The 20846-nt window shown below is 41.0% G+C and overlaps 1 protein-coding gene across 2 annotated transcripts in view; it reads left to right on the top strand.

The window, feature by feature from the left end:
• LAMA3 (laminin subunit alpha 3) overlaps positions 1-20846 on the top strand; it is a 126511-nt gene that overhangs the window by 70336 nt on the left and 35329 nt on the right. For both annotated transcript variants that reach the window (XM_064294644.1, XM_010586806.3), the window contains 11 exons: positions 1671-1841; positions 3521-3672; positions 3838-4000; positions 4588-4721; positions 5679-5823; positions 9491-9610; positions 9997-10130; positions 15580-15697; positions 16097-16231; positions 18989-19128; positions 20318-20449. In XM_064294644.1, coding sequence (XP_064150714.1) covers positions 1671-1841; positions 3521-3672; positions 3838-4000; positions 4588-4721; positions 5679-5823; positions 9491-9610; positions 9997-10130; positions 15580-15697; positions 16097-16231; positions 18989-19128; positions 20318-20449 — 1544 coding nt within the window. The remainder of the gene's footprint in view (positions 1-1670; positions 1842-3520; positions 3673-3837; positions 4001-4587; positions 4722-5678; positions 5824-9490; positions 9611-9996; positions 10131-15579; positions 15698-16096; positions 16232-18988; positions 19129-20317; positions 20450-20846) is intronic.

Genomic DNA, 20846 nt, shown 5'->3' with positions numbered 1-20846 from the left:
AGCCTGGGCAATGTTCTCATCACAGAATCACAGCAGTTTTTCCTCACTGGAACAGATTCATCAGCCTTCCTAATTTTAACCTGGCATCATTGGCTTGATTCCTGACACTCCTCTGTTACAATTTGTTTTGTTTTAAAATAATATAAATGAACCGTATTTCTTGATGGTTCCGATCCAGGCTTCTGCAAGATGTTTGGAGGTAGAGGGTTGGAAAGCCAAGTCAGGCTGTCTCTGTTCTGGTGGTATCACAATTCATTTCTAGGCTCAGTGTGACTTCTTTGGAGCCTCCGAATCTGCACTTGCTTCTAGAAAAGAGAAGTATACTTGAAATAAAACCTTTAACAGGAAAACAAAGAGCATAAGACGTGGAGTTTGGAAGAAACTACCTGCTTAACACCCATACCCATAAAATCTGTAGCCATCAAATCAACTCTAACTCATGGCGACCCGGAGTGTTTCAAAGTATGAGAGAGAAGGATAAAGTGTATCTGTAAACATGGGCGAGGGAACTCAGGTATCAGCGCCTTGCAGGGACTGCAGCTCACCCAGCTCTGAGCCCCCCTGCCCTGATGCCCTGCATATACGAGACCCTCAATAAATACTTAAATGCTTGATAGATAAAACCTAGAGTTGGTGTAAGTATCATTCCAGAAGTGTTATTCTTTAGGTTGTTCGGGAATGTTTACTATCTGTGTCTTAGAGCAGAGTTGCTCAAACATGGTCCACAGACCAGTGCTGGTCAGAGAAATTTTGTTACTGGTCTGTGACAAGGGAAGTATGAAAGGTGAGAGTAAATGTTTAGGAACGTGTAATAATTTGGATTGTCTCAACATCCAAGCATGTCATTGATGGACTTGTATTTCAAATACGTTTTTAACTCTATTTTTCTAGCAATTTAATTTTTATTGTAGTTTAAAAAGTATTGGTCTGTGATAGATTGGGGAAAAAATGGTCCTTTACCAAAGAGTTTGAGAAGCACTGTTTTAGAGAACCTGGAAGCACTCGTTTTTAAGGATGGAATGCTTGCAGTAAATGCAACAGTAACATGTTATGTGCTATTGGAAAACAGTTCCTTAAGAAGTGTATTGTAGAAAAATATTTTTCATGTCTTATATGTGTCTGTGATATGCCAGACACCTTACTGAGTGCTTCCATACATATTAGTTCATCTACACAAAAACCTAGGATGGCATTGTTATCACTGACACAGAAAATTAAGTGAATTTCTAAAGACCCCTGGCTAATAAACAGGAAGAAAATGAATGCTTTATTACTCATTACTTATTCTGAAGCCACTTCTCACACTCCCTTCAACCTGAGAAAGACTGACACATGTATGTGTGTGTGTGTGTGTGTGTGTGTGTGTGTGTGTATTGGAATCCCTGGTGGCGTAGTAGTTAAGTGCTATGATAGCTAACCAAAAGGTCGGCAGTTTGAATCCACCAGGTGCTCCTTAAAAACTCTATGGGGCAGTTCTACTCTGTCCTATAGGGTTGCTGTGAGTTGGAATCGACTCAACAGCAAAGGAATTTATATATATATATATATATATATGTATATAAAAAAAAATGTATATAGTTAGGACAAATAGCTGATATTCACAAACTACCTCTCTGAGCTCATGCACTTTCTTCACCAGAATGTTTAACACCATATGTCTTAATCTTTAGGTTGCTGTTCCTATGAGGTTCAACGGTAAATCTGGAGTTGAAGTCCGACTGCCAAATGACCTGGAAGATTTGAAAGGATACACGTCTCTTTCTTTGTTTCTTCAAAGACCTGATTCACACGAAAATGGCGGAACTGAGAATATGTTTGTGATGTACCTCGGGAATAAAGATGTAAGTATTTCTTTGACATTTCTCCTGTTTTTAAAAGAGAATATGTGCTTTGAGACATGTGTTTTCTCTTTCTCCCTCCTCCTATCTCTCTTTCGTCATGCAGCTGTGTGGCTGCCATTGGCATGGCAGGAGGAAATCCCACCAAGTCCTAACAGCGCCCCACAAGCTTCTGCTTCACCCCTTGCGGTGATGGCTCCTGCAGGCACATCTAGTCAGTCAGGGGTCGTAACATGCTGGCAGCACCAGAGGCCTTACCCATGAGCCCATTCTGCCAGCATGTAGGCACACGCACGTGTACATGTAAGCACAGACATGCTTGGGGTTATTGAGCACCACTCTCTCCCCATACTACATCAGTCAGGCTTCACAAAGTCCACAATAGCTGCTCTTCACAGACGTGTGACACAGTCCCCTTCCTCAGAACGCCCAGCCGCAAGCCCGTCCTCAGAGTCTGGGGTGAGGACGGTGCGTCTCTGTGGATGAGAAGTGGAGGTAAACCAAACTTCTCCTGCCTAATTAATCAGAAATGTAGTTGCCCTGTCTCTAAATTCATGGTACCACTACCATTATTGGCTTTTCGAATGGTTGGTTTTAGCTTTTAAAATACTTCTGAGTTGTGTTTCAGAAGAAGAGATAATCACAGACCAGGTTAGAAAACATTTGTTGGAAAAGAAATATCTGAAATACAGTTCTCAAAATTCTGCTTGATTAGGAAATTGTTGACAGTCACTAGTGAATGCCGTATTTGGAGACTCTTAAAATCCACACCATTGTTAGCCTTTGTGCTTCAAGGTGTTAGTCCTTTCTCTGTAGGTTTCTTATGATATGATATTTTACTTTGTATCATGATGAAATACACGAATTTTATCCCTTCAACACATTTATATCCTATACCTACTATGTGCCACACCCTGTCTCTATGATAAGTCTACCTTAAGGTGCTCACATTCTAAGAGGAAAGAAAGGTACGTGTGTAGCTGACCATGATAATGCAGGGTGAGTCGGAATCCACTCCATGGCAACGAGTTTGGTTTTGTTTTTTTGGAATGTTCCAACAGGGCATACACAAAGCACTAAGAGAGCGTTGCATAAGACCAAAACCAAAGAACAAAACCCATTGCCATCAAGTCAGTTCAGACTCATAGCAGCCCTATAGGACAGAGTAGAACTGCCCCGTAGGGTTTCCAAGGAGCAGCTGGTGGATTTGAACTACTGACCTTTTGGTTAGCAGCTGAACGGTTAACCACTGTGCCACCAGGGCTCCTGCATAGTACCAGGATAGTACTACGGCACAATAAGTACTAGTGTAGTATTCTGTATATATATGCTATTGTACTATGCTATTGATAGTAAGGGTTTTTCTCCCTTATCAGACTAAAATCTAATAAAGAGTTGAGTCCATAACTGGTTCATCTTTGTGGTAGGTGCTTGGCAAATGTTTGTAGAGTGATAAAAGGGGGAATAAATAAATGAGTTCACCACAACACGAGCAAAGACAGCTCAGACATTATTAATGAAGTGTTCTGTATTAGTCTGTAAAAGGCTGCATCACATTTATTCTGTCTGCCCAAAGTTTTGTTGCATTAAACTTGTTTGTTATATGGGATGCGTTCTCTTGGGATGGGAAGTTGAGAGAACTCAGTGTATGAAATGCTCTGAGGTAGATTTCATGTCCCCAGGCCTCCAGGGACTACATTGGCATGGCGGTCATCGACGGCCAGCTCACATGCGTCTACAACCTGGGAGGGCAAGAGGCTGAGCTCCAAGTGGACCAGATCATGACCGAGAGTGAAACTCGAGAGGCAGTTATGGACCGGGTGAAATTTCAGAGGTACAAGTCTGACTGGTGATCCCCCTTCCTTAACCTTACCCACAGTCACCAAATTCTTCCATTCATATGTGTTGCTGAAGCCCATTTTTAGTATCTTGCCTTTGATTTCTTTAAATTTTCATAAATGTCTTATAAAACTTTATTCTGTAATTTCATTATAAACAGAATTTACCAGTTTGCAAGACTTAATTATACCAAAGGAGCCACATCCAATAAACCAGAAACACCCCAGTTCCATGACATGAATAGTGGAAACAGCCATACGCTTCTCAACTTGGATCCTGAAAATGTTGTATTTTATGTTGGAGGTTACCCACCTGATTTTAGAGTAAGTGTAAATGTTGTTTCGCTGAGTGGAAATGTTTATATGTCAGTTAGTATAATGAACTCATGTCTCTATTTTAATGATTAATTGTATATAAAATATCGGAGCCCTGGCGGTGCAGTGGTTAAGTCTTTAGCTGCTAACCAAAAAGTTGGTAGTTCGAATTCACCAGCCACTCCTTGGAAACCCTATGGGACAGTTCTGCTCTGTTCTATAGGGTCACCAAGAGTTGGAATCAACTGGACGGCAATGGGTTTGGTTTTTTGGTACATATAAAATGGATTTAACTGTATGTCTTAAAACATATGCAGTGGTAATAATAGCTAACCCTTACTGAGTGCTTACTATGTGTTCTGCACTGTTCTAGGCTTAAGAATACTAATTTAAAGGAGTATCATCATTCCTGTTTTACTGAGACAGAGGTTTAATAACTTGTCCAAGGTCATATAGCTAGGGGGTCTGGCTCCAAGGTCCACATTCCTAGCCCCCATGCTATATTGACTGTTAAAAGTAATAGATTTATACTATTTCTTTGTCAACTTGATTCTTGCCCTTTGTTTTTTTTGTTGATATTACCGTTGCTGTTTTAGCTTCCCAGAAGACTAAAATTGCCTTCTTACAAAGGTTGTGTTGAGTTAGAGGACCTCAATGAAAATGTTCTGAGCTTGTACAACTTCAAACAAACTTTCAATCTTAACACAACTGAAGTGGAGCCTTGTAAAAGGTAAATAAAACCTAGAAACTAGTGTCTCTGTGATTTTTGGTAACTTGCCATTCTTTCATCTATAAAAAAGAGATGGGTGAGTGAGATGCTATCGATATTGCTGGTTGTTTTATGCCAGTAGTTCTTAAATTATGCTTGCATGCAACACTGGCTGTCCACCCCTAATACCTAGTAATGGTGGTCTTGGTGGTACACTGGTTAAGAGCTTGGCTGCCAACCAAAAAGTCAGCAGTTTGAATACACCAGCTGCTCCTTGGAAACCCAATGGGGCATTTCTACTCTGTCCTATATGGTTGCTATGAGTCAAAATGACTGGACAGCAATGGGTTTGGGTCGCCCCCAGCCCCCCGCCAGTTTGTATAAAATACTAGATTGATAGAGTTTTCTCATTTTTTTTTTAAATAAATCTTTCTTAAAATTTTGGTGTCTCCTAGCACAAAATAATCAGTGTTAGATGGTACCTGATTTAGGCACAAAATTATTTACTTGTTACACATTTTTAAAAACTACTGGTCCACATCCACCTGGACCTATTTGAAAATTGCGGTGTTGAGCTCCTGACCTTCCCTACAGTTAAGAGGACTTGAAATACTTTAATATGAGAACAACTCAGTATTCATTCAGAATAAAATTTTATTTCAGGTTAATAATTTCTTACCTTTTAAGGCCATTAGCTGATAGGGCACATCTTCCTAAGTAGACATTTCCAAAAGAGACTCTTGCATATTGTATTTTTTGAGCTAGGGTTTGATTATTACATAGTACCAGATCAAATCCAGGAATTATAGCTGGATGTTTTGCCATCTTAAAGATGGCTCATCTTCTCTGACAAAACTGTGACAACAAGATTGCCTAAAGTTTGGGGTTTTTCAGAGATCAGCATCTCATATTGATAAGCATACTTGTGTGTGGGGCTGTTGCTACTGTGTTCTAACTTGTGATACTTGATATTGACAGGAGAAAGGAAGAGTCAGACAAAAATTATTTTGAAGGTACAGGTTATGCTCGAGTTTCAACTCAACGGCATACTGCCATTCCAAGGTTTGCACAGACAATTCAGACGACTGTGGATAGAGGTTTGCTGTTCTTTGCAGAAAACAAGGTAATATATGACAAGCATCCAGTAGTACCAAATATGTCCATTCATTGTTAGCAGTGTTGATGTAACTGGGTTATTATAGCCAACCAACTAGATCTGAAAAACAGTGGGCCACTGTTACCAGCATCATTTCCCTTGGCCCAATTTCCTTTCTTTCCATTTGCTGTGGATGTGTGTAATAAAGCAAATAATCAGTAATTTGAGGGCATGACACAAAAAGTGGGAGAAATCTCCCCTTTTCCCATTTTATTCTCATTGTCCGTTTTATTCTTTGAAACCCACTACCTGCCTCATAATCTGCTTACGCCTCCTGGTATCTCCAAGCACTAGAGATTGTTTTCCATCTTGGTCTGCGTCTTGCCAAGCTCTGTGGAGTCACATCTTTATCAAGTTGACTCTTGACTTCCCATGACACTCAAGCTTCTCTGCTTCCAAACAGCTGAGGTTCCTTAAAGCCATTAAGTCTACATTTTCAGTAAAGTCCAAAGAGACCATCAGCACCATCTGCTGATAGATGGAAAGTTGGTGTGATATTTGCTCTGGCTTGTTTATAGCTGCAAGGGGCCTTGAGTTGAACACTCCGGAGAAGAGAGCTTCTGTCGTTGTTCTCAGAGGTAGTTATTACGGAGGAATATGCATCAGCCCCATGGGATCTCTGGCCTGAGAACATGGCATTGATATGGAGCTTGGGATTTTACCAGACCCTTCTACCTGTGGGGACACAGACCTGGTCTAACTGTCCTGTCCGGATTGGTCTGTACCCTTCAGGAAATCCCAAGACTGACCCAGTTCTGCTGGATTTGGGAAGGTCTCAACCTGCTTGAAGGATGCAGAGAATGAGAAGTTGTATCCTCAGCATCCTTAGGGCAAGACAGTTGGCAAGACAGTTATTTCCTGAAACGAGGTCTTCTTTGTACTACAGTTTGAAGTTTTTGCACACTAAGAACCAGAAATACTACTTATATTAGAAGAAAACTTCCCTAATAGTACTAATACTATTAGTAGGCAGATGAGAGAAAACGCTTTGCAGCACTGTTGTTAATTGGGATGGTTCACTATTCTCAGTGAGTCACTGTTACTCTGTTGTTCGTGTGTGAGGCTAACCTGAACTCAAGGGCAGGATCAGGATAAGGACAGATTTGCCTTTTAGATAAGGACTCTCACCCTAGCCTCCAAAGAGAGTATCTTAGTCTTCTAGTGCTGCCATAACAGAAATACCAGAACGGAAACTTATTTTCTCATAAGTCTAGATCAGATGGATTCCTTCCCTGTCAGGAGGCCCAGGTGTTCCTCAACTTGTAGATTATCTTTACATGGTGTCCAGCACCCCCAAAACCCCACCATCCTGAGCCCCTCCTGCTCTGTAGGTAACTATGTTGACTGCTTTTTTTATAATTCATACGCGATTAGGTTTAGGATACACCCTACACTGTTACAGCCCCATTCAGATAACAAAGAAAATCCTATTTCCAAACAGGATTGTATCCACAGGTGTAGGGGTTAGGATTCCAACACATATTTTCAGGAACAGATCATTAGGAAACTGTATAAGAGCAAATCTTTCAAGGACTCTCCTTAATTTATCTTTCCACTAAGGGGATGATTTTTCAAGGCTATGTCTTATACCTCAGTGGAGATGCAGTAACGACCAAGACAGGCACGGTTCCTGCCCTTGAGGATGTCCTGTTTTGGCAGGGGAAGACAGATATTAAACAAAGTCATACTAGTGAATTGGAGCCCTGGTGGCACAGTCGTTAAGAGCTCAGCTGCTAACCAAAAGGTTGGCAGTTCGAATCTACCAGCTGCTCCTTGGAAATCCTACAAGGCAGTTCTACCCTGTCCTATAGGTCGCTATGAGTTGGAACCGACTGTCCGGCACTGAACAACAACAACTAGTGAATGAGTTAATTAGTTCATCACAGTTGTAATGAGCAGGATAGAGGAAGTGTTTAGGGGGAAATGAGCATGTATGACATCAAAGATCTTCTTGAGAAAAGGAGGCTTCACCTGAGAACTGAAGGACAAGTAGGGGACAGCATTTGAACAGGACAGAGTAAAGGGTGGTGCAGACAGAGGGAGTGGCATGAAGAAGCTGGGAGGTGAACAGGGCAGGGAGCAGCAGGGACTGGGATGGAGGCCCGTGTGGCTGCAGAGGAGAGCCAGAGGGGTGCTGAGAAATGCGCCACAGAGCGGTCAGGGCCCCACAGTACCTGCTGGGGATTTCGGACATTATCCTAAGGACAAAGGAAAATAACATGCTCACACTGGCATTTTTAGAAGGCCACTCTGGCTGCAGAGAGGGAAATGGATTTCAGAGGGCCAGAGTGGATGTTGAAGAACAGCCCATGAGCGCTGCGCAGGCCGACAGAAGGAGTTATGGTTGAGACTAAACAAAACAAACCCTTGCCATTGAGTTGATTCCAACTCCTGGCGATGCCACATGGTACAGAGTAGAACTGCTCCATAGGGTTTTTTTTGGTTGTAATCTTTACAGAAGCAGATCACTAGGACTTTCTTCTGTAGTGCGCCTGGGTGGGATCTCACCACCAACCTTTAGGCTAGGTGTGAGGTGCAAACTGTGTGCACCACTTAGGCATCTACAGCTGAAACTAAAAATAAAACAAAGCAAAAAAACCCAAGCCTGTTGCCATCCAGTTGATGCCAACTCACAGCGACCCTGTAGGACAGAGTAGAACTGCCCTATAGGGTTTCCAAGGAGTGCCTGGTGGATTCCAACCGCCAACCTTTTGGTTAGCACCCAAACTCATAATCACTGTGCCACCAGGGCTCCATAGCTGAGACTAGGTGGAATAAGATGGAGAGATTTAAACAATGCTAGAATCATCAAGATTCGATTTGATAGGGAAGGATCAGGAATGACTTCTAGGTTTGTGGCTTGCTCAGCGAGGCAATTAGAGGGGGGGGGATGACTTGGTGGCATGAGGGAGGCATGGAGATCCTAAGTTTCATTTGGGATACTCTGAAATTGATTTATCTGTGTATCATGCAAGTGAGAACAGTAACATAATTGGATACACAGACAGCTCTGGACTAGAGAAAAACGCTGGGGCTTCACTAGTAAAACCAGCTCCCGTAGAGGCACCCCTGACTCATGGTGACCCCATGTGTGTCGGAGTAGAACTGCCATGGGGTTTTCAGGGGCTGATTTTTCCGAAGTAGGTCTCCAGGCCTTTCTTCTGAGTCATCTCTGGGTGGACTCGAACCGCCAACATTTTGGTTAGCAGCTGAGTGTATTAACTGTTAGCACGACTCAGAGACTCCTGGGCTTCACGAGCACACCTGAATTGGAACCACTGAACTGGCTGAGATTTCTAAGGCAAAGAGTGTGGATGAGGGAAGAAGAGGTCCTGTGAGGGATCCCTTTTTGGTTTCCTTTTTCCTGTGCTTGTTATTGATTGTATGAAACAGAATAATACTAGTAGTCCACATTTATTGTGTACTTCCTGTGTGCCAACTACTGAAACATGATGTTAAACATAATATTTAACCATCATAATCATCTCGTGAATTAGATATTACAGTATTATTATCCCTGTTAACTAATGAGGCAGCTGAAACTGAGAGCAGGTTGTAACTTGACAGTAGCTTGAGTTACAATGCTCTTTCTCAGTGGCCTCTTCTGATCATCTACATTGTTTCCTTGTTCTAGGACCATTTTGTATCTCTAAATATAGAAGATGGCAAACTTGTGCTGCAATACAAACTGGATTCAGAGCCACCAAAGGAAGTAAGACGTGTAGACCCTATAAACGATGGGAAAGATTATACGGTAAATTCTTTTAGTCTGTTTTCTTGAATTGTGAAATGTCTTTAGTCTTTTAAAATTAAGTCCATGCAAAAAGAAAGCTGTCCGTATTACCAGATACTTATAGTTACTAACTGAGGGACATACCCTTTTAAAATCTGAAAATTTAGACGTGGCATATATAACGTATATATGACATGTATAAAATACGATTGGTTCCAAATGCAAACATTTCTGTCAGAATGTTTTGTATCATATTTTTATCCAAAAGTACTGCTGTTCAGCGTCTTTCTACTATGCGTATAAATGAATCTGAAGGAAAACAAATAAAAATATAATAGCTCTGAGCCACTGTAGATAAGAGTCTTTTATTTCCCTTTGCTTGCTGATTCATCTCTCATTTATTTCAGATTCAGATCAACTTTCTAAAAGCCCAGAAACTTCTGTCCGTAAAAGTGAATTCTGTAAACACTCAAATTAAAGGTGAAATATTTGATTTCAACACATACTATCTGGGTGGAATTCCAATTTCACTCAGGGAAAGGTAAGATGATATGGTTTAAAAAAAAAGCAGATTGCCTCTCTCAGTGCTGTGATTGCTCCTGATATATCTAGTCTACCTTTTTTTAATTCCAGGGACAAAGGGCTAACTTTTCAGTATTCACAGTGTTACCCAACAGAGTAAAACAGGCTGTGAATACTAGACAGTGGGATTGGCCACTTGAAAGGGGGTAAACTATGGGTCATCCCCGTGGTTACTCTTGGGAGGAGAAAATCCACAGGGAATATAAGCCATGTTGAAAATGCTACCAAGAAAATGGAAGCTGTAACCCTGGGGTCTTAAAGGAAGCCGAGGAGAGTGCAGGCAGTCCCTGGGGCTGACAAGGGCATTGGGCACTGAAAGCTGGGCTCAGAACCTTCTGGAAGTTTCTCCTAGAATGTAAGGCACCATGTCCCCTTCATATCTGCATCACCTGCCCCTTACATGGCCTCCAGCAAGGAATCAATGCATAACTGTTTTGTGGATTAATGAATATATGCATTAATGAAATGAATTTGAAAGGCAGTGAAATTTAATCAGAGTGAGAAAGGAAGAATACTTTGAGAAAGTACTTGAAGGTAACTTTATTAAAAAAAAAAAAAAACTATTGCCGTAGAGTTGATTCCAACTCATGGTGATCCTGTACAGTTTGTTAATATGTTTATGTCCTCCAAAAAGGCTTTTCGATAGACGATAATATGTGGAAAGAAGACACCTTGGACGAGTTAGTACAGCCTCGTAACCAAGCTAAGAATGCCTCCCAGAATATTTGACTATGATTACTTTCATATGAGATCTGAAGCTAGCTAATTTTTTTTTCTACTTGATAATCAGTTGGAAGGAGTCTAATATGACTTATAAAATGGCATGCAAAGGTAATTCTTGCTTCAAGAATCCTTATACTTTGGGCATCTGAGTAAACTTCATAAGAAGGCACTAATCTCTGTTTCCTGGGACAGTGGTGGTTCAGTGGTACAATTTTTGCCTTCTGTGAGGGAAACCCAGGTTTAATTCCTGGACAGCGCACTTCAGGCATGGCCATCACCCGTCTGCCAGTGGAGGGTTGTGTGTTGCTATGATGCTGAATAGATTGCAGCTGAGCTTCCAGACTAAGACAGACTAGGAAGAAAGGCCTGGCGATCTGCTTCTGAAAATTAGCCAGTGAAAACCATATGGATCACCACAGTCCAATCCGAAACCGATCATGGGGATGACGCAGGATTGGGCAGTGTTCCGTTCTGTCCATTGTGTGTGAAATCGTTGAGTCGGGGATGACTCAATGGCAGCTAACAGCAAAAAACAATTTTTGTTTCAAAGTTTTCAGGGTTGTCCCCAAAGACAAAAAGGCAGGTGGGAAAGCTGAGCACTTCAGTGGAGTTTGAGGGGAGAGGACTGTTTTCACTCCATAGATTGTTTTAGCTGGAAGGGACCTTGTAGATCATGGTATATAACTCCTGCATTTTACAGATGAAGACACTGAGTCAAAGAGATGAAATGGCCTCTTCGATGTTAAGTAGCAGTTCAATCATGGATCCCATTGCTGTCAAGTCAATTCTGACTCACAGCAACCCTATAGGACAGAGTAGAACTGTCCCATAGGTTTCCAAGGCTGTAATCTTTAGGGGAGCAGGCTGTTACAACTTTCTTCTGCACAGTGGCTGGTGGGTTCAAAACACCAACCTTTCTGTTAGCAGCAAAGTGCTTAAGCACTGTGCCACCAGGGCTCCTTTTTATTCCATTAAATGTAGTAAAATGGAGTAATTTAGGTAGTCAGCAGTCTTGTGTACATCTGAGGGTTATTGTTGGCTCACTCACAATGAGCACAGGGCAGTGCGACAGGTGTCAGGAATACAATGATGAGCAGGGCAGACGCTAAAGGAGGGTGGAGGAGAGAGAGGCACAAAGTAGACGGTAAGGGCTGCTGTGAGGGGGAGCTCGGGGGCTGAGGGAGCCCAAGGGAAGACTCTGATCCAGGTCCAGTTGGGGGCTTCTGGCTAGGACATGAGAGATGCTAGCTCTTCAACATATGTGAAGAGCTAAAAACTAGAGAAAGGGTGAAACCTTCCAAGAACTGGGCACACTGGGAAACAGGCAGGGATGGGACCTGGGGCTGGTCGGGAAGCAGGGGCCAGACCACAGGGGATCTTGAATGTCATGGTAAGGAGCCATCTGAGGGATTTAAGCAGAGAAAGGACATGATCCAGCTGGGTTTTCAGTAGCTCACTCTAGTGCAGGGTGGATTTGGATAAGAGAGGGAAACGGTAGAGGCAGGTAGAGTGGTCAGAAGATCACTGTGTTAACAGGGATGAGAGGTGAGGGTGGCCTTGCCCAAGTGTAGATGAGGACAAGGGAGTGGCCACAAAATATATTTAGGACATCAAATGGGCAAATGAATGATTGCTTGGACTTGGGTGGGGGTACAAAAATGATGCCTAGTTTATTATTTAGCCTTTGGGCGGGTGGTGAGCACCAGCAGAGGAGCAGGTAGGGCAGATGATGAGTTCAATTTCAGGCAGGCTGAGTCCCAGGAGCCTGAAAGACAGGCAGGTGGAGGGAGGGGCCCAAAAGCTATTGGATAGGATGGCCTGGACCTTGGGAAACAAGTCCAGGCTGGAGACCAGGCCGGGAACACAGGTGGTCACTGGGGAGTTAGAGGACTTCTCAAGCAGAGGCAATAAGGAAGCCATTGGTCGGTGGTTTGCTTTTAGTGGTGTCAGCCTAAGGCCAAAAGGGAGTGACGTGGACGCCAGTCAAGTGTGGTTTACCATAAAGGGTAGTGGGTGAGAATCAAAGGAAATGGGTTCTAGTTTGGGCTCAGGCACGAGAAAGCTGTGTAACTTTGGCTTAAGTCAGCACTTAATCTTTCTTTGCCTTTTTATCTTGATCCATGAAAGAAACATACATACCAAAAAAAACCAAACCTGTTGCCATTGAGTTGATTCCAACTGGTAGGGTTTCCATGGCTGTAATATTTAGAGAAGCAGACTGCCACATCTTTCTCCTGTGGAGCTGCTCTTGGTTTCGAACTGCTGACCTTATGGTTAGCAGCCGAGCATTTAACCACTGCACCACCAGGGCTCTCTATGTATATGTATATATGTATAGTGTGTGTGTATATATATTTACAGTGTATATGCCTATATATAGTATGTATGTATATACATATATATATTATATATGGTATTACATATATAAAAATACGTATATTTTATATATGCATATATGTATACACACACACATACATACCTATTGAACTTTCCTAGTAATCTTAAAAAAGTAGTCTTAGGATCTTGCAAATAAGGGACTGTCTCCTTTTACTGGGCGAGTTTATACTTTGATATTTTATTTAAATGAGAAGAACATGGAGATGCAGGAGATAGAGGCCAGTCAAAGATGTCGCTGTCCTTTTACTCCCTAGCAAATAAAATGCAAAGCAACATTCAGGTATTTCAGGCCCTGCTTCATCTCTCTGGCAAACTCTTTGATGGTAACTACCTGTCTTCTACAGTGGTTATAAAGATTCAAAGTATGGTAAGTACTTGGCACATAGATTGTGTTCAGTAAATGTTAGAAGAAAATATCTACTGTAAGCCATCATTGTAAGGGCTGAAAAATAGGTCTGAGGTGCCTAAAAGTACCTTGCACAAAACATGCGCTGCATGTATGTTATCTTCCTGTCTTGCCACTCTTCTTTGCCATCTTTGTCTTCCTTAAACCAATATACTCTGATGCGAAGAAGGACAGCAGGGTATGTTGATTCAGGTCTAACGCATCTTAAAATCCAAGAGTGAATCAGTCTAGAAATATGTATAAATAGTCAAGCTCTAGGAATTAAAATGACCTTTCCTCCTATACTGAGGCAAAAGCCATCTTTATAAAATAATTAAGCTCATGCTGTAATGCTGGTGAGCATTCATTTCTTCCTTTTCCTTTGAATGAAATTTGATTTTATGCATATTACATGTAGCCCAACTATTCATAATGAGTTCAATAAAAATGAATACAGGTACCTTTCAATTAGAAAAGTGGGCTACCTTAGGGATTCATAATGAAATCAGCCTTGGAGTCTACTTAGTAACCATTTATTTGAGAAATCCAAGTATTGACCTGCACCTCAGTCAGTTCCTATGTGTTAGTACTTTATGCAAATTCAACTCCAGACAGATCCAAAAGTCAAATCAAAGGGCAAATACCAAGGCAGCCATGTAGGAAGAGCTTCTCTCATTATAATAGCTGTGATGTGGGGATAGACCCTCACTATCTCCCATTGAAGGAGCCCTGGTTTGCAAACGGTTAAGTACTCGGCTGCTAACCAAAAGGTTGGCAGTTAGAACCCACCCAGTGGCTCCACAAAGAAAGACCTGGCAGTCTGTTCCTGTAAAGATTACAGCCAAGAAAACCCTCTGGGGCAGTTCTGCTCTGTCACATGGGGTCACTATGAGTTGGAATCAACTCAACAGTACCTGACAACAGCAACAGCCTCTCCCACTGAGTCCTTACTCTGTACCAACCACCATCTGAGTGTGTTACATATATTAACTCAATTAAACTTACAGCACCCCTGTGAAACAGATGGACATATTCCCATTGTAGAAATGAGGAAACAGAGGCACAGAGAAGTTAAATAGCCTGGTCAAGGTCGTATAGCCCTCAAGTAGCAGGGACAGGACCTGGCTTCAGAGTCCACAGCTCCTGAGCAGCACTGCCTTCCCTCTCAAACACTTGGCTAACACCTTCGGAGTGTTCACTACTCTGTGCCATGTACCATTCAAGTACTTAGTATGCATTGACTTGTTTAATCCTCACAACAACCCCTTTGATGTTCAATAACTTGGCCAGGCTGTACAACTAGGAGAGAACATTGGAACCCAGGCAATGCCCGCAACCTCCATATGTTTTCCATTGTTTCAGCTTGGCATGGATTGAACACTTTTCATAATTTAGTAGAACCAAAAGTAACAGTTTGTTTAATTTGAGTTTACAGTGGCTAACTGAAAAGTGAACCAAAACAAAAAAAAAGAGTAGAAGTTTTCTAGACCATCCCAGCTCTAATAAATTACCTCTTAGTTATACTTCCAGTTGACCATGCATCACCCTGACTTCAGAGTGGAGGAGCAGGGAAGCAATTCTACGTATTGTGCATCTTCTGTGTCCTGTACCTTTTGTGGACACTGGTCACTCTTGGATTATCTGTTACTATTGTCTGTGTTTTTAAAGCTGACAATGCATAATCACACAGGAAGGAAGTAGATTTTCCTAGCCTCGTGAAGTAAGCAAGTCAGGTGACATCCACTCACTGTGACAGCAGTATAGGAATCCCATAGGAATGGATAACCATAAAATATATACTAGTTTATGGGTAGAAAGTAGGAGAGGGTGCAATGTGTTGCAGCTCTGATTCCTGGGAGAGCCTGACATGATACATCTCTTCCTTTTTTGTATCCCAAATCAGGTTTAACATTTCTACACCTGCCTTCCGAGGCTGCATGAAAAACCTGAAGAAAGATACCGGTGTTGTTAGATTGAATGATACTGTGGGAGTAACAAAACAGTGCTCAGAAGACTGGAAGGTAAGTGGAGAGTTACCCTTGAACATGGTGCAGAATTCAGAACTTTGCAAAGGCGTGCTGTCCAACCAACTCATCTTTGGTCTTAATAACATATCAGCTTCTGACTTTTCTCTGGTAGCACAGAGTGAGTTGACTGGAATACACTCCCCACATACTTGCAAGATATAAAACCTTTTCAGATCTGCATGTTACCTTTGCAGGCAAGTAGGAATATCAACGGTACACACAACAACTTAGAGATGATGGGCAGATTATCATGCAGTAAAACAAATTTTATCTCTTCCTGAGGCAACATAAATCACATGGATCAGTTCAGGTGAAGTGATATAGAATAAGATCAAGTATTTCAGTCATGAAGTGATCACAGTGCCCATCATTTTTTCCATGTTTGCGTTTCAGCTCGTGCGAGTGGCCTCTTTCTCCAGAGGAGGACAGTTGAGTTTCCGGAATTTGGACTTGCCCGACAACTTCCAGGCCTCGTTTGGGTTTCAGACCTCTCAACCCAGTGGCATATTATTAAACCATCAAACGCAGGTATGAAATATTGCACTAATATCGAACGAGATTTTAACCTGCCTCAAAGTCTGATGTCAAAAACAATGAAGAGATTTTGAAAGTAAATCCATTTGGCATTTTATTTATCATCACACCCCAAATGCTATTGTATATGTCAACGGGAGTTTATCCCCACCCTAGGGTAGGTCCTAAAAGAAACCAGGCTTAATGGTTTCAGGGGACATCTAAGTCAGTCAGCATAATAAAATCTGTTAAGAAAGCATTCTGCATTCCACTTTGGAGAGTGCCATCTGGGGTCTTAAACACTAGCAAGTGGCCATCTAAGATGCATCAATTGGTCTCAGCCCACCTGGAACAAAGGAGAATGAAGAACACCAAAGATACAAGGTAATTATGAGCCCAAGAGACAGAAAGGGCCACATAAACCAGAGACTACATCAGCCTGAGACCAGAAGAACTAGATGTGCCCGGCTACAGCTGATGACTGCCCAGACAGGGAACACAACAGAGAACCCCTGAGGGACCAGAAGAGCAGTGGGATGCAGACCTCAAATTCTTGTAAAAAGACCAGACTTAATGGTCTGACTAAGGCTAGAAGGACCCCAGAGGTCATGGTCCACAGACCTTCTGTTAGTCCAAGACAGGAACATTCCCAAAGCCAACTCTTCAGACAGGGATTGGACTGGACTATGGAGTAGAAAATGATACTGTTGAAGAGTGAGCTTCTTGGATCAAGTAGACACATGAGACTATGTGGGCAACTCCTGTCTGGAGAGGAGATGAGAAGGCAGAGGGGGTCAGAAGCTGGCCAAATGGACACAAAAATAGAGAGTGGAGGGAAGGAGTGTGCTGTCTCATTAGAGGGAGACCAACTAGGAGTATATAGCAAGGTGTATATAAATTTTTGTATGAGAGACTGAGCTGATTTGTAAACTTTCACTTCAAGCACAATAAAAATTAAAAAAAGAAAAGAATAAAAAAAAGGAAACCAGGCTTAGAAAATATATTCTAAGTCTATTATGAGATGTACAGTACATTTTAAGCATATTACTGAATCGAATTTACATATATTCGTGGACTAATTTTCAGTCTTTTAAGATATACTTAATAAGAGCTAGGAAACCCTGGTGGTGTGGTGGTTAAGAGCTACAGCTGCTAACCTAAAGATCAGCAGTTCGAATCCACCAGCCACTCCTTGGAAACCCTATGGGGCAGTTCTACTCTGTCCTATCAGGTTGCTGAGTTGGAGTCAACTCGAAGGCAACGGATAATAAGAGCTAAGATGAATTATAGCTGTTATAAGTAAAAATATAGTTGAAGTTTCAGATCTAAGAAAAAAATCCAGAATGGATCCCCATTATTCCCTTTTGATTAACAAAAGATACTCAGATTCCTTTTTTTTTTTAAATAACAGCTAGTTGTATAACATTTACATAGGGATTGGAGGAGCATAAGGCCTTTGCCCTTTCTCATGTACAACACAGCCACGGAAATTCTCGTCAGCAAGGAGATCCCTCTGTAATTTAAGAGGATTTAGCCAGGGTGGTTATGTAGACATAGAAGTCAACTAATACTTGGAAATCCCATTGTGGAATAAGTGGAATTTTAAAATAGAAGTAGAAGGACTGAGATTCTGACATACATTCCTTCAGGATTGCCAGCCACAGCAGACAGCTAGTGTTTGTTGAAAGAATGGATGGTAGCTAACTCTGTGACCTATGGAGTATTAAGAAGGCCTTGCCTCTCTTGATGTCTTTGCTCATCAGCCCTTAGATCTTTTTTAAACACTAGCTCTGAAGAAGTACATGCCAGTGTTGAGACTGTGGGGATGGTTTGTCCGTCAAAACAGGGTGTTTCGACCTCAGTCTTTTGATACCCAACATTTGTTTTCTCTGCCAAGGGCAGGGACACTTAGTACACGATACTCAAAATGATCAAAAGCAATAAAATAGGTCAATCCTGAACAATGGTGGAATCCTAGAAAGAGCCTAGGGACATTGCCCTCATTTTATAATGGGTTAGTTAGGAAACACATATGAATTAGCCTTCTTTTATCCAACCCGTAATTAACTGAATATTGCCGGTAGAAAAAAAATCAATACAAAATAAAACTGACGATGGCTGTAACTGTATACCGTAAAAATGGTTTTAGACTAAAAGCTCACTGAAGAATCACGTCTTGTTGAAGACTACAAAAATTGTACTAGATAGAAAAATAAATAAATAAAATTGACAGAAAGACATCGTCTTAACAAAATTTAGATCTGTAGAGTTTAACATGGAAAACTGAACTTCCTAGTAGTAATGACCACAAAGCAAATTCATAATGTCTGAAGAGATCTCATTGTTCTAATTTTACGTTTGAAAAGAGTCAATTGATGAATCAAGTCTTCAAGTAAAATGTCTTCGGAAAGAATTGATCCCGATGAAAATAATTTCAGTAAAATAAAAGTGAAAATTTAAAAAATTGGAAATGGTTTAACTGCTGTGTGTAATTGATCAAGAAACTAAATTGGCTTAGTGAATGTAGGTCCAAAAAATTTGAGAGATTTTGAAAGTGTTGAAATAATTTACGTAAAATGTTTGTATTCATAAACATAGAATCAAAATATTTAAAAAAAATCTTTAAATCAAAATGGCAAAGTCAGAATATTTGGATCAAAACATCTTGACTGTTTTCATATATGATTTTGATCGTAATTTTAGTATTGATACATGGATAGTCCTCATATGAAAATTAGTTGTGTTGATGAGTGTATTCTGTGATGTTTTCAGACGAGTAGCCTGCAGGTCACTCTGGAAGAGGGTCACATTGAATTGAGCACCAGGGATAGCAGCAGACCCATTTTTAAATCCCCTCAGACGTACATGGATGGTTTGCTGCATTATGTATCTGTGATAAATGACAACTCCGGGTGAGTGGAATGTACTTCTGACAGAGCTGTAAAAATTTTACTTTATTTCATTTAATGGAATTGTTGGAATATTTTTACAAAATATTTTTACAAAATATTTATCCTTGACTCCAAAACTATTTTGCTAGTAAGTCTTGGCCTTCTTTCTTGTTCTGTATCAATTTCCCCATTAAAAATAATAAATCAACAGTTGGATGGGTAAAGGAATTGTGGCATATTCAAAATGGTTCCTACACAGCCAATGATCATGAAAGATCCATAGCTATATACAATGACATGGATGAACCTCGCAGACATACTATTTAGTGGAAGAAGTCACATATAAAAGGGTTCATCCCCTATGCTTTCATTTCTGTGAAATTCAAACAGACAAAATTAATCTGTTCTATCAGAATTCAAAAGAGTAGTTACTTTTAAGGGGGGAAGGGGTTAGAGACGAAAGGAGCTTAAAGGGGGTTCCAGGGGTGCTGGTCATGCTCTGTTTCTTTATATATGGGTGCTGGTTACATTGGTGTATTCACGTTGTGAAAATTCATTGAGCTGTACCCTTTTTAAGTTTTTTTTATTGTGGTAAAATATATATAACAAAAAATTTGCCATATTAGCCATTTTTAAGTATACATTTCAGTGACCTTAATTGCCACCATGTTGTGCAAGTGTCACCACTCTCTAATTCCAAAAGTTTTTCATCACCCCAGTCAGAAACTTAGTACCCCTCCCCCAGCTCCTGGTAACCACTAATAAACTTCCATCTCTATGTATCTGCCTAAATATTTCATGTAAGTGGAATCAAAGAGTTGTACACTTTTGATATATGTATTTTCTGTATGTATAGTATACTTTGGAAACCCTGGTGGCATAGTAGTTAAGTGCTATGGCTGCCAACCAGAAAGCCAGCAGTTCAAATCCACCATGGTGCTCCTTGGAAACTCTATGGGGCAGTTATGCTCTGTCCTATAGGGTCACTATGAGTTGGAATCGACTCAACAGCAATAGACATAAAAATACTTTAATTAAAAAATCTTGTAATAAAAAAGGAAATGTATGAGAAAAATAAGTCTAGTTTAACTAGTTATTTTAGGTAAGCAATATTGAGTCTGGGTCAAAGACAGTAAACTGACTACATGTAGAGAATTTTTTTTTTTTTCCCAGCAGTTCTCATCCTTGTTTTGCTTTCATGCACTTTCAGACTCCAGCTTCTGATTGATGACAAGCCTCTGAAAAATAACCAAAAGCTACAAGGATTTTCAAATTCCCAGCTGTCCATACGTCTGGGTGGGAGTAACTTTGAGGGTTGTATCACCAATGTTTTTGTCCAGAGGTAGGTGATCTTTTCTGTGAGGGTAACTGAGACTTGGGAGGGCCTGAGGAGAATAGCCCTGCTGATGGAGAAGTATCTCCTTGGTCAGGTTACCAGAGTGGGGTTTGTAAACACGTGCAGAATGAAGCTCTTGTACCAACAACTTTCAAAACACCCTCTTTGGCAAGACACTTTAAAAAACAAACAAGTGAAAGACTCCTGGGCACAGGCTCCCTTTGGAAGAGTAGCTTTGGCATATAACTTTGGAAAAGTTCTAATTAACTTTCAGATTGTGGCCTTTAAAAATATTCATACTGAAGTTTTATTTTGTTTAAATCAAGATTGTGCAATTAGATTTAATCAGCTCGCTGCAGTTTTCAAGGCCAAGACATGGCCCAGTGCAACACTAGGAAACCAA

The sequence above is a fragment of the Loxodonta africana genome, chromosome 11 (genome assembly GCF_030014295.1).
Source record: "Loxodonta africana isolate mLoxAfr1 chromosome 11, mLoxAfr1.hap2, whole genome shotgun sequence".
Lineage (NCBI taxonomy): Eukaryota > Metazoa > Chordata > Mammalia > Proboscidea > Elephantidae > Loxodonta > Loxodonta africana.
The sequence above is the reverse complement of the archived record's forward strand: the minus strand, read 5'-3'. Positions and strand labels throughout refer to the sequence as shown.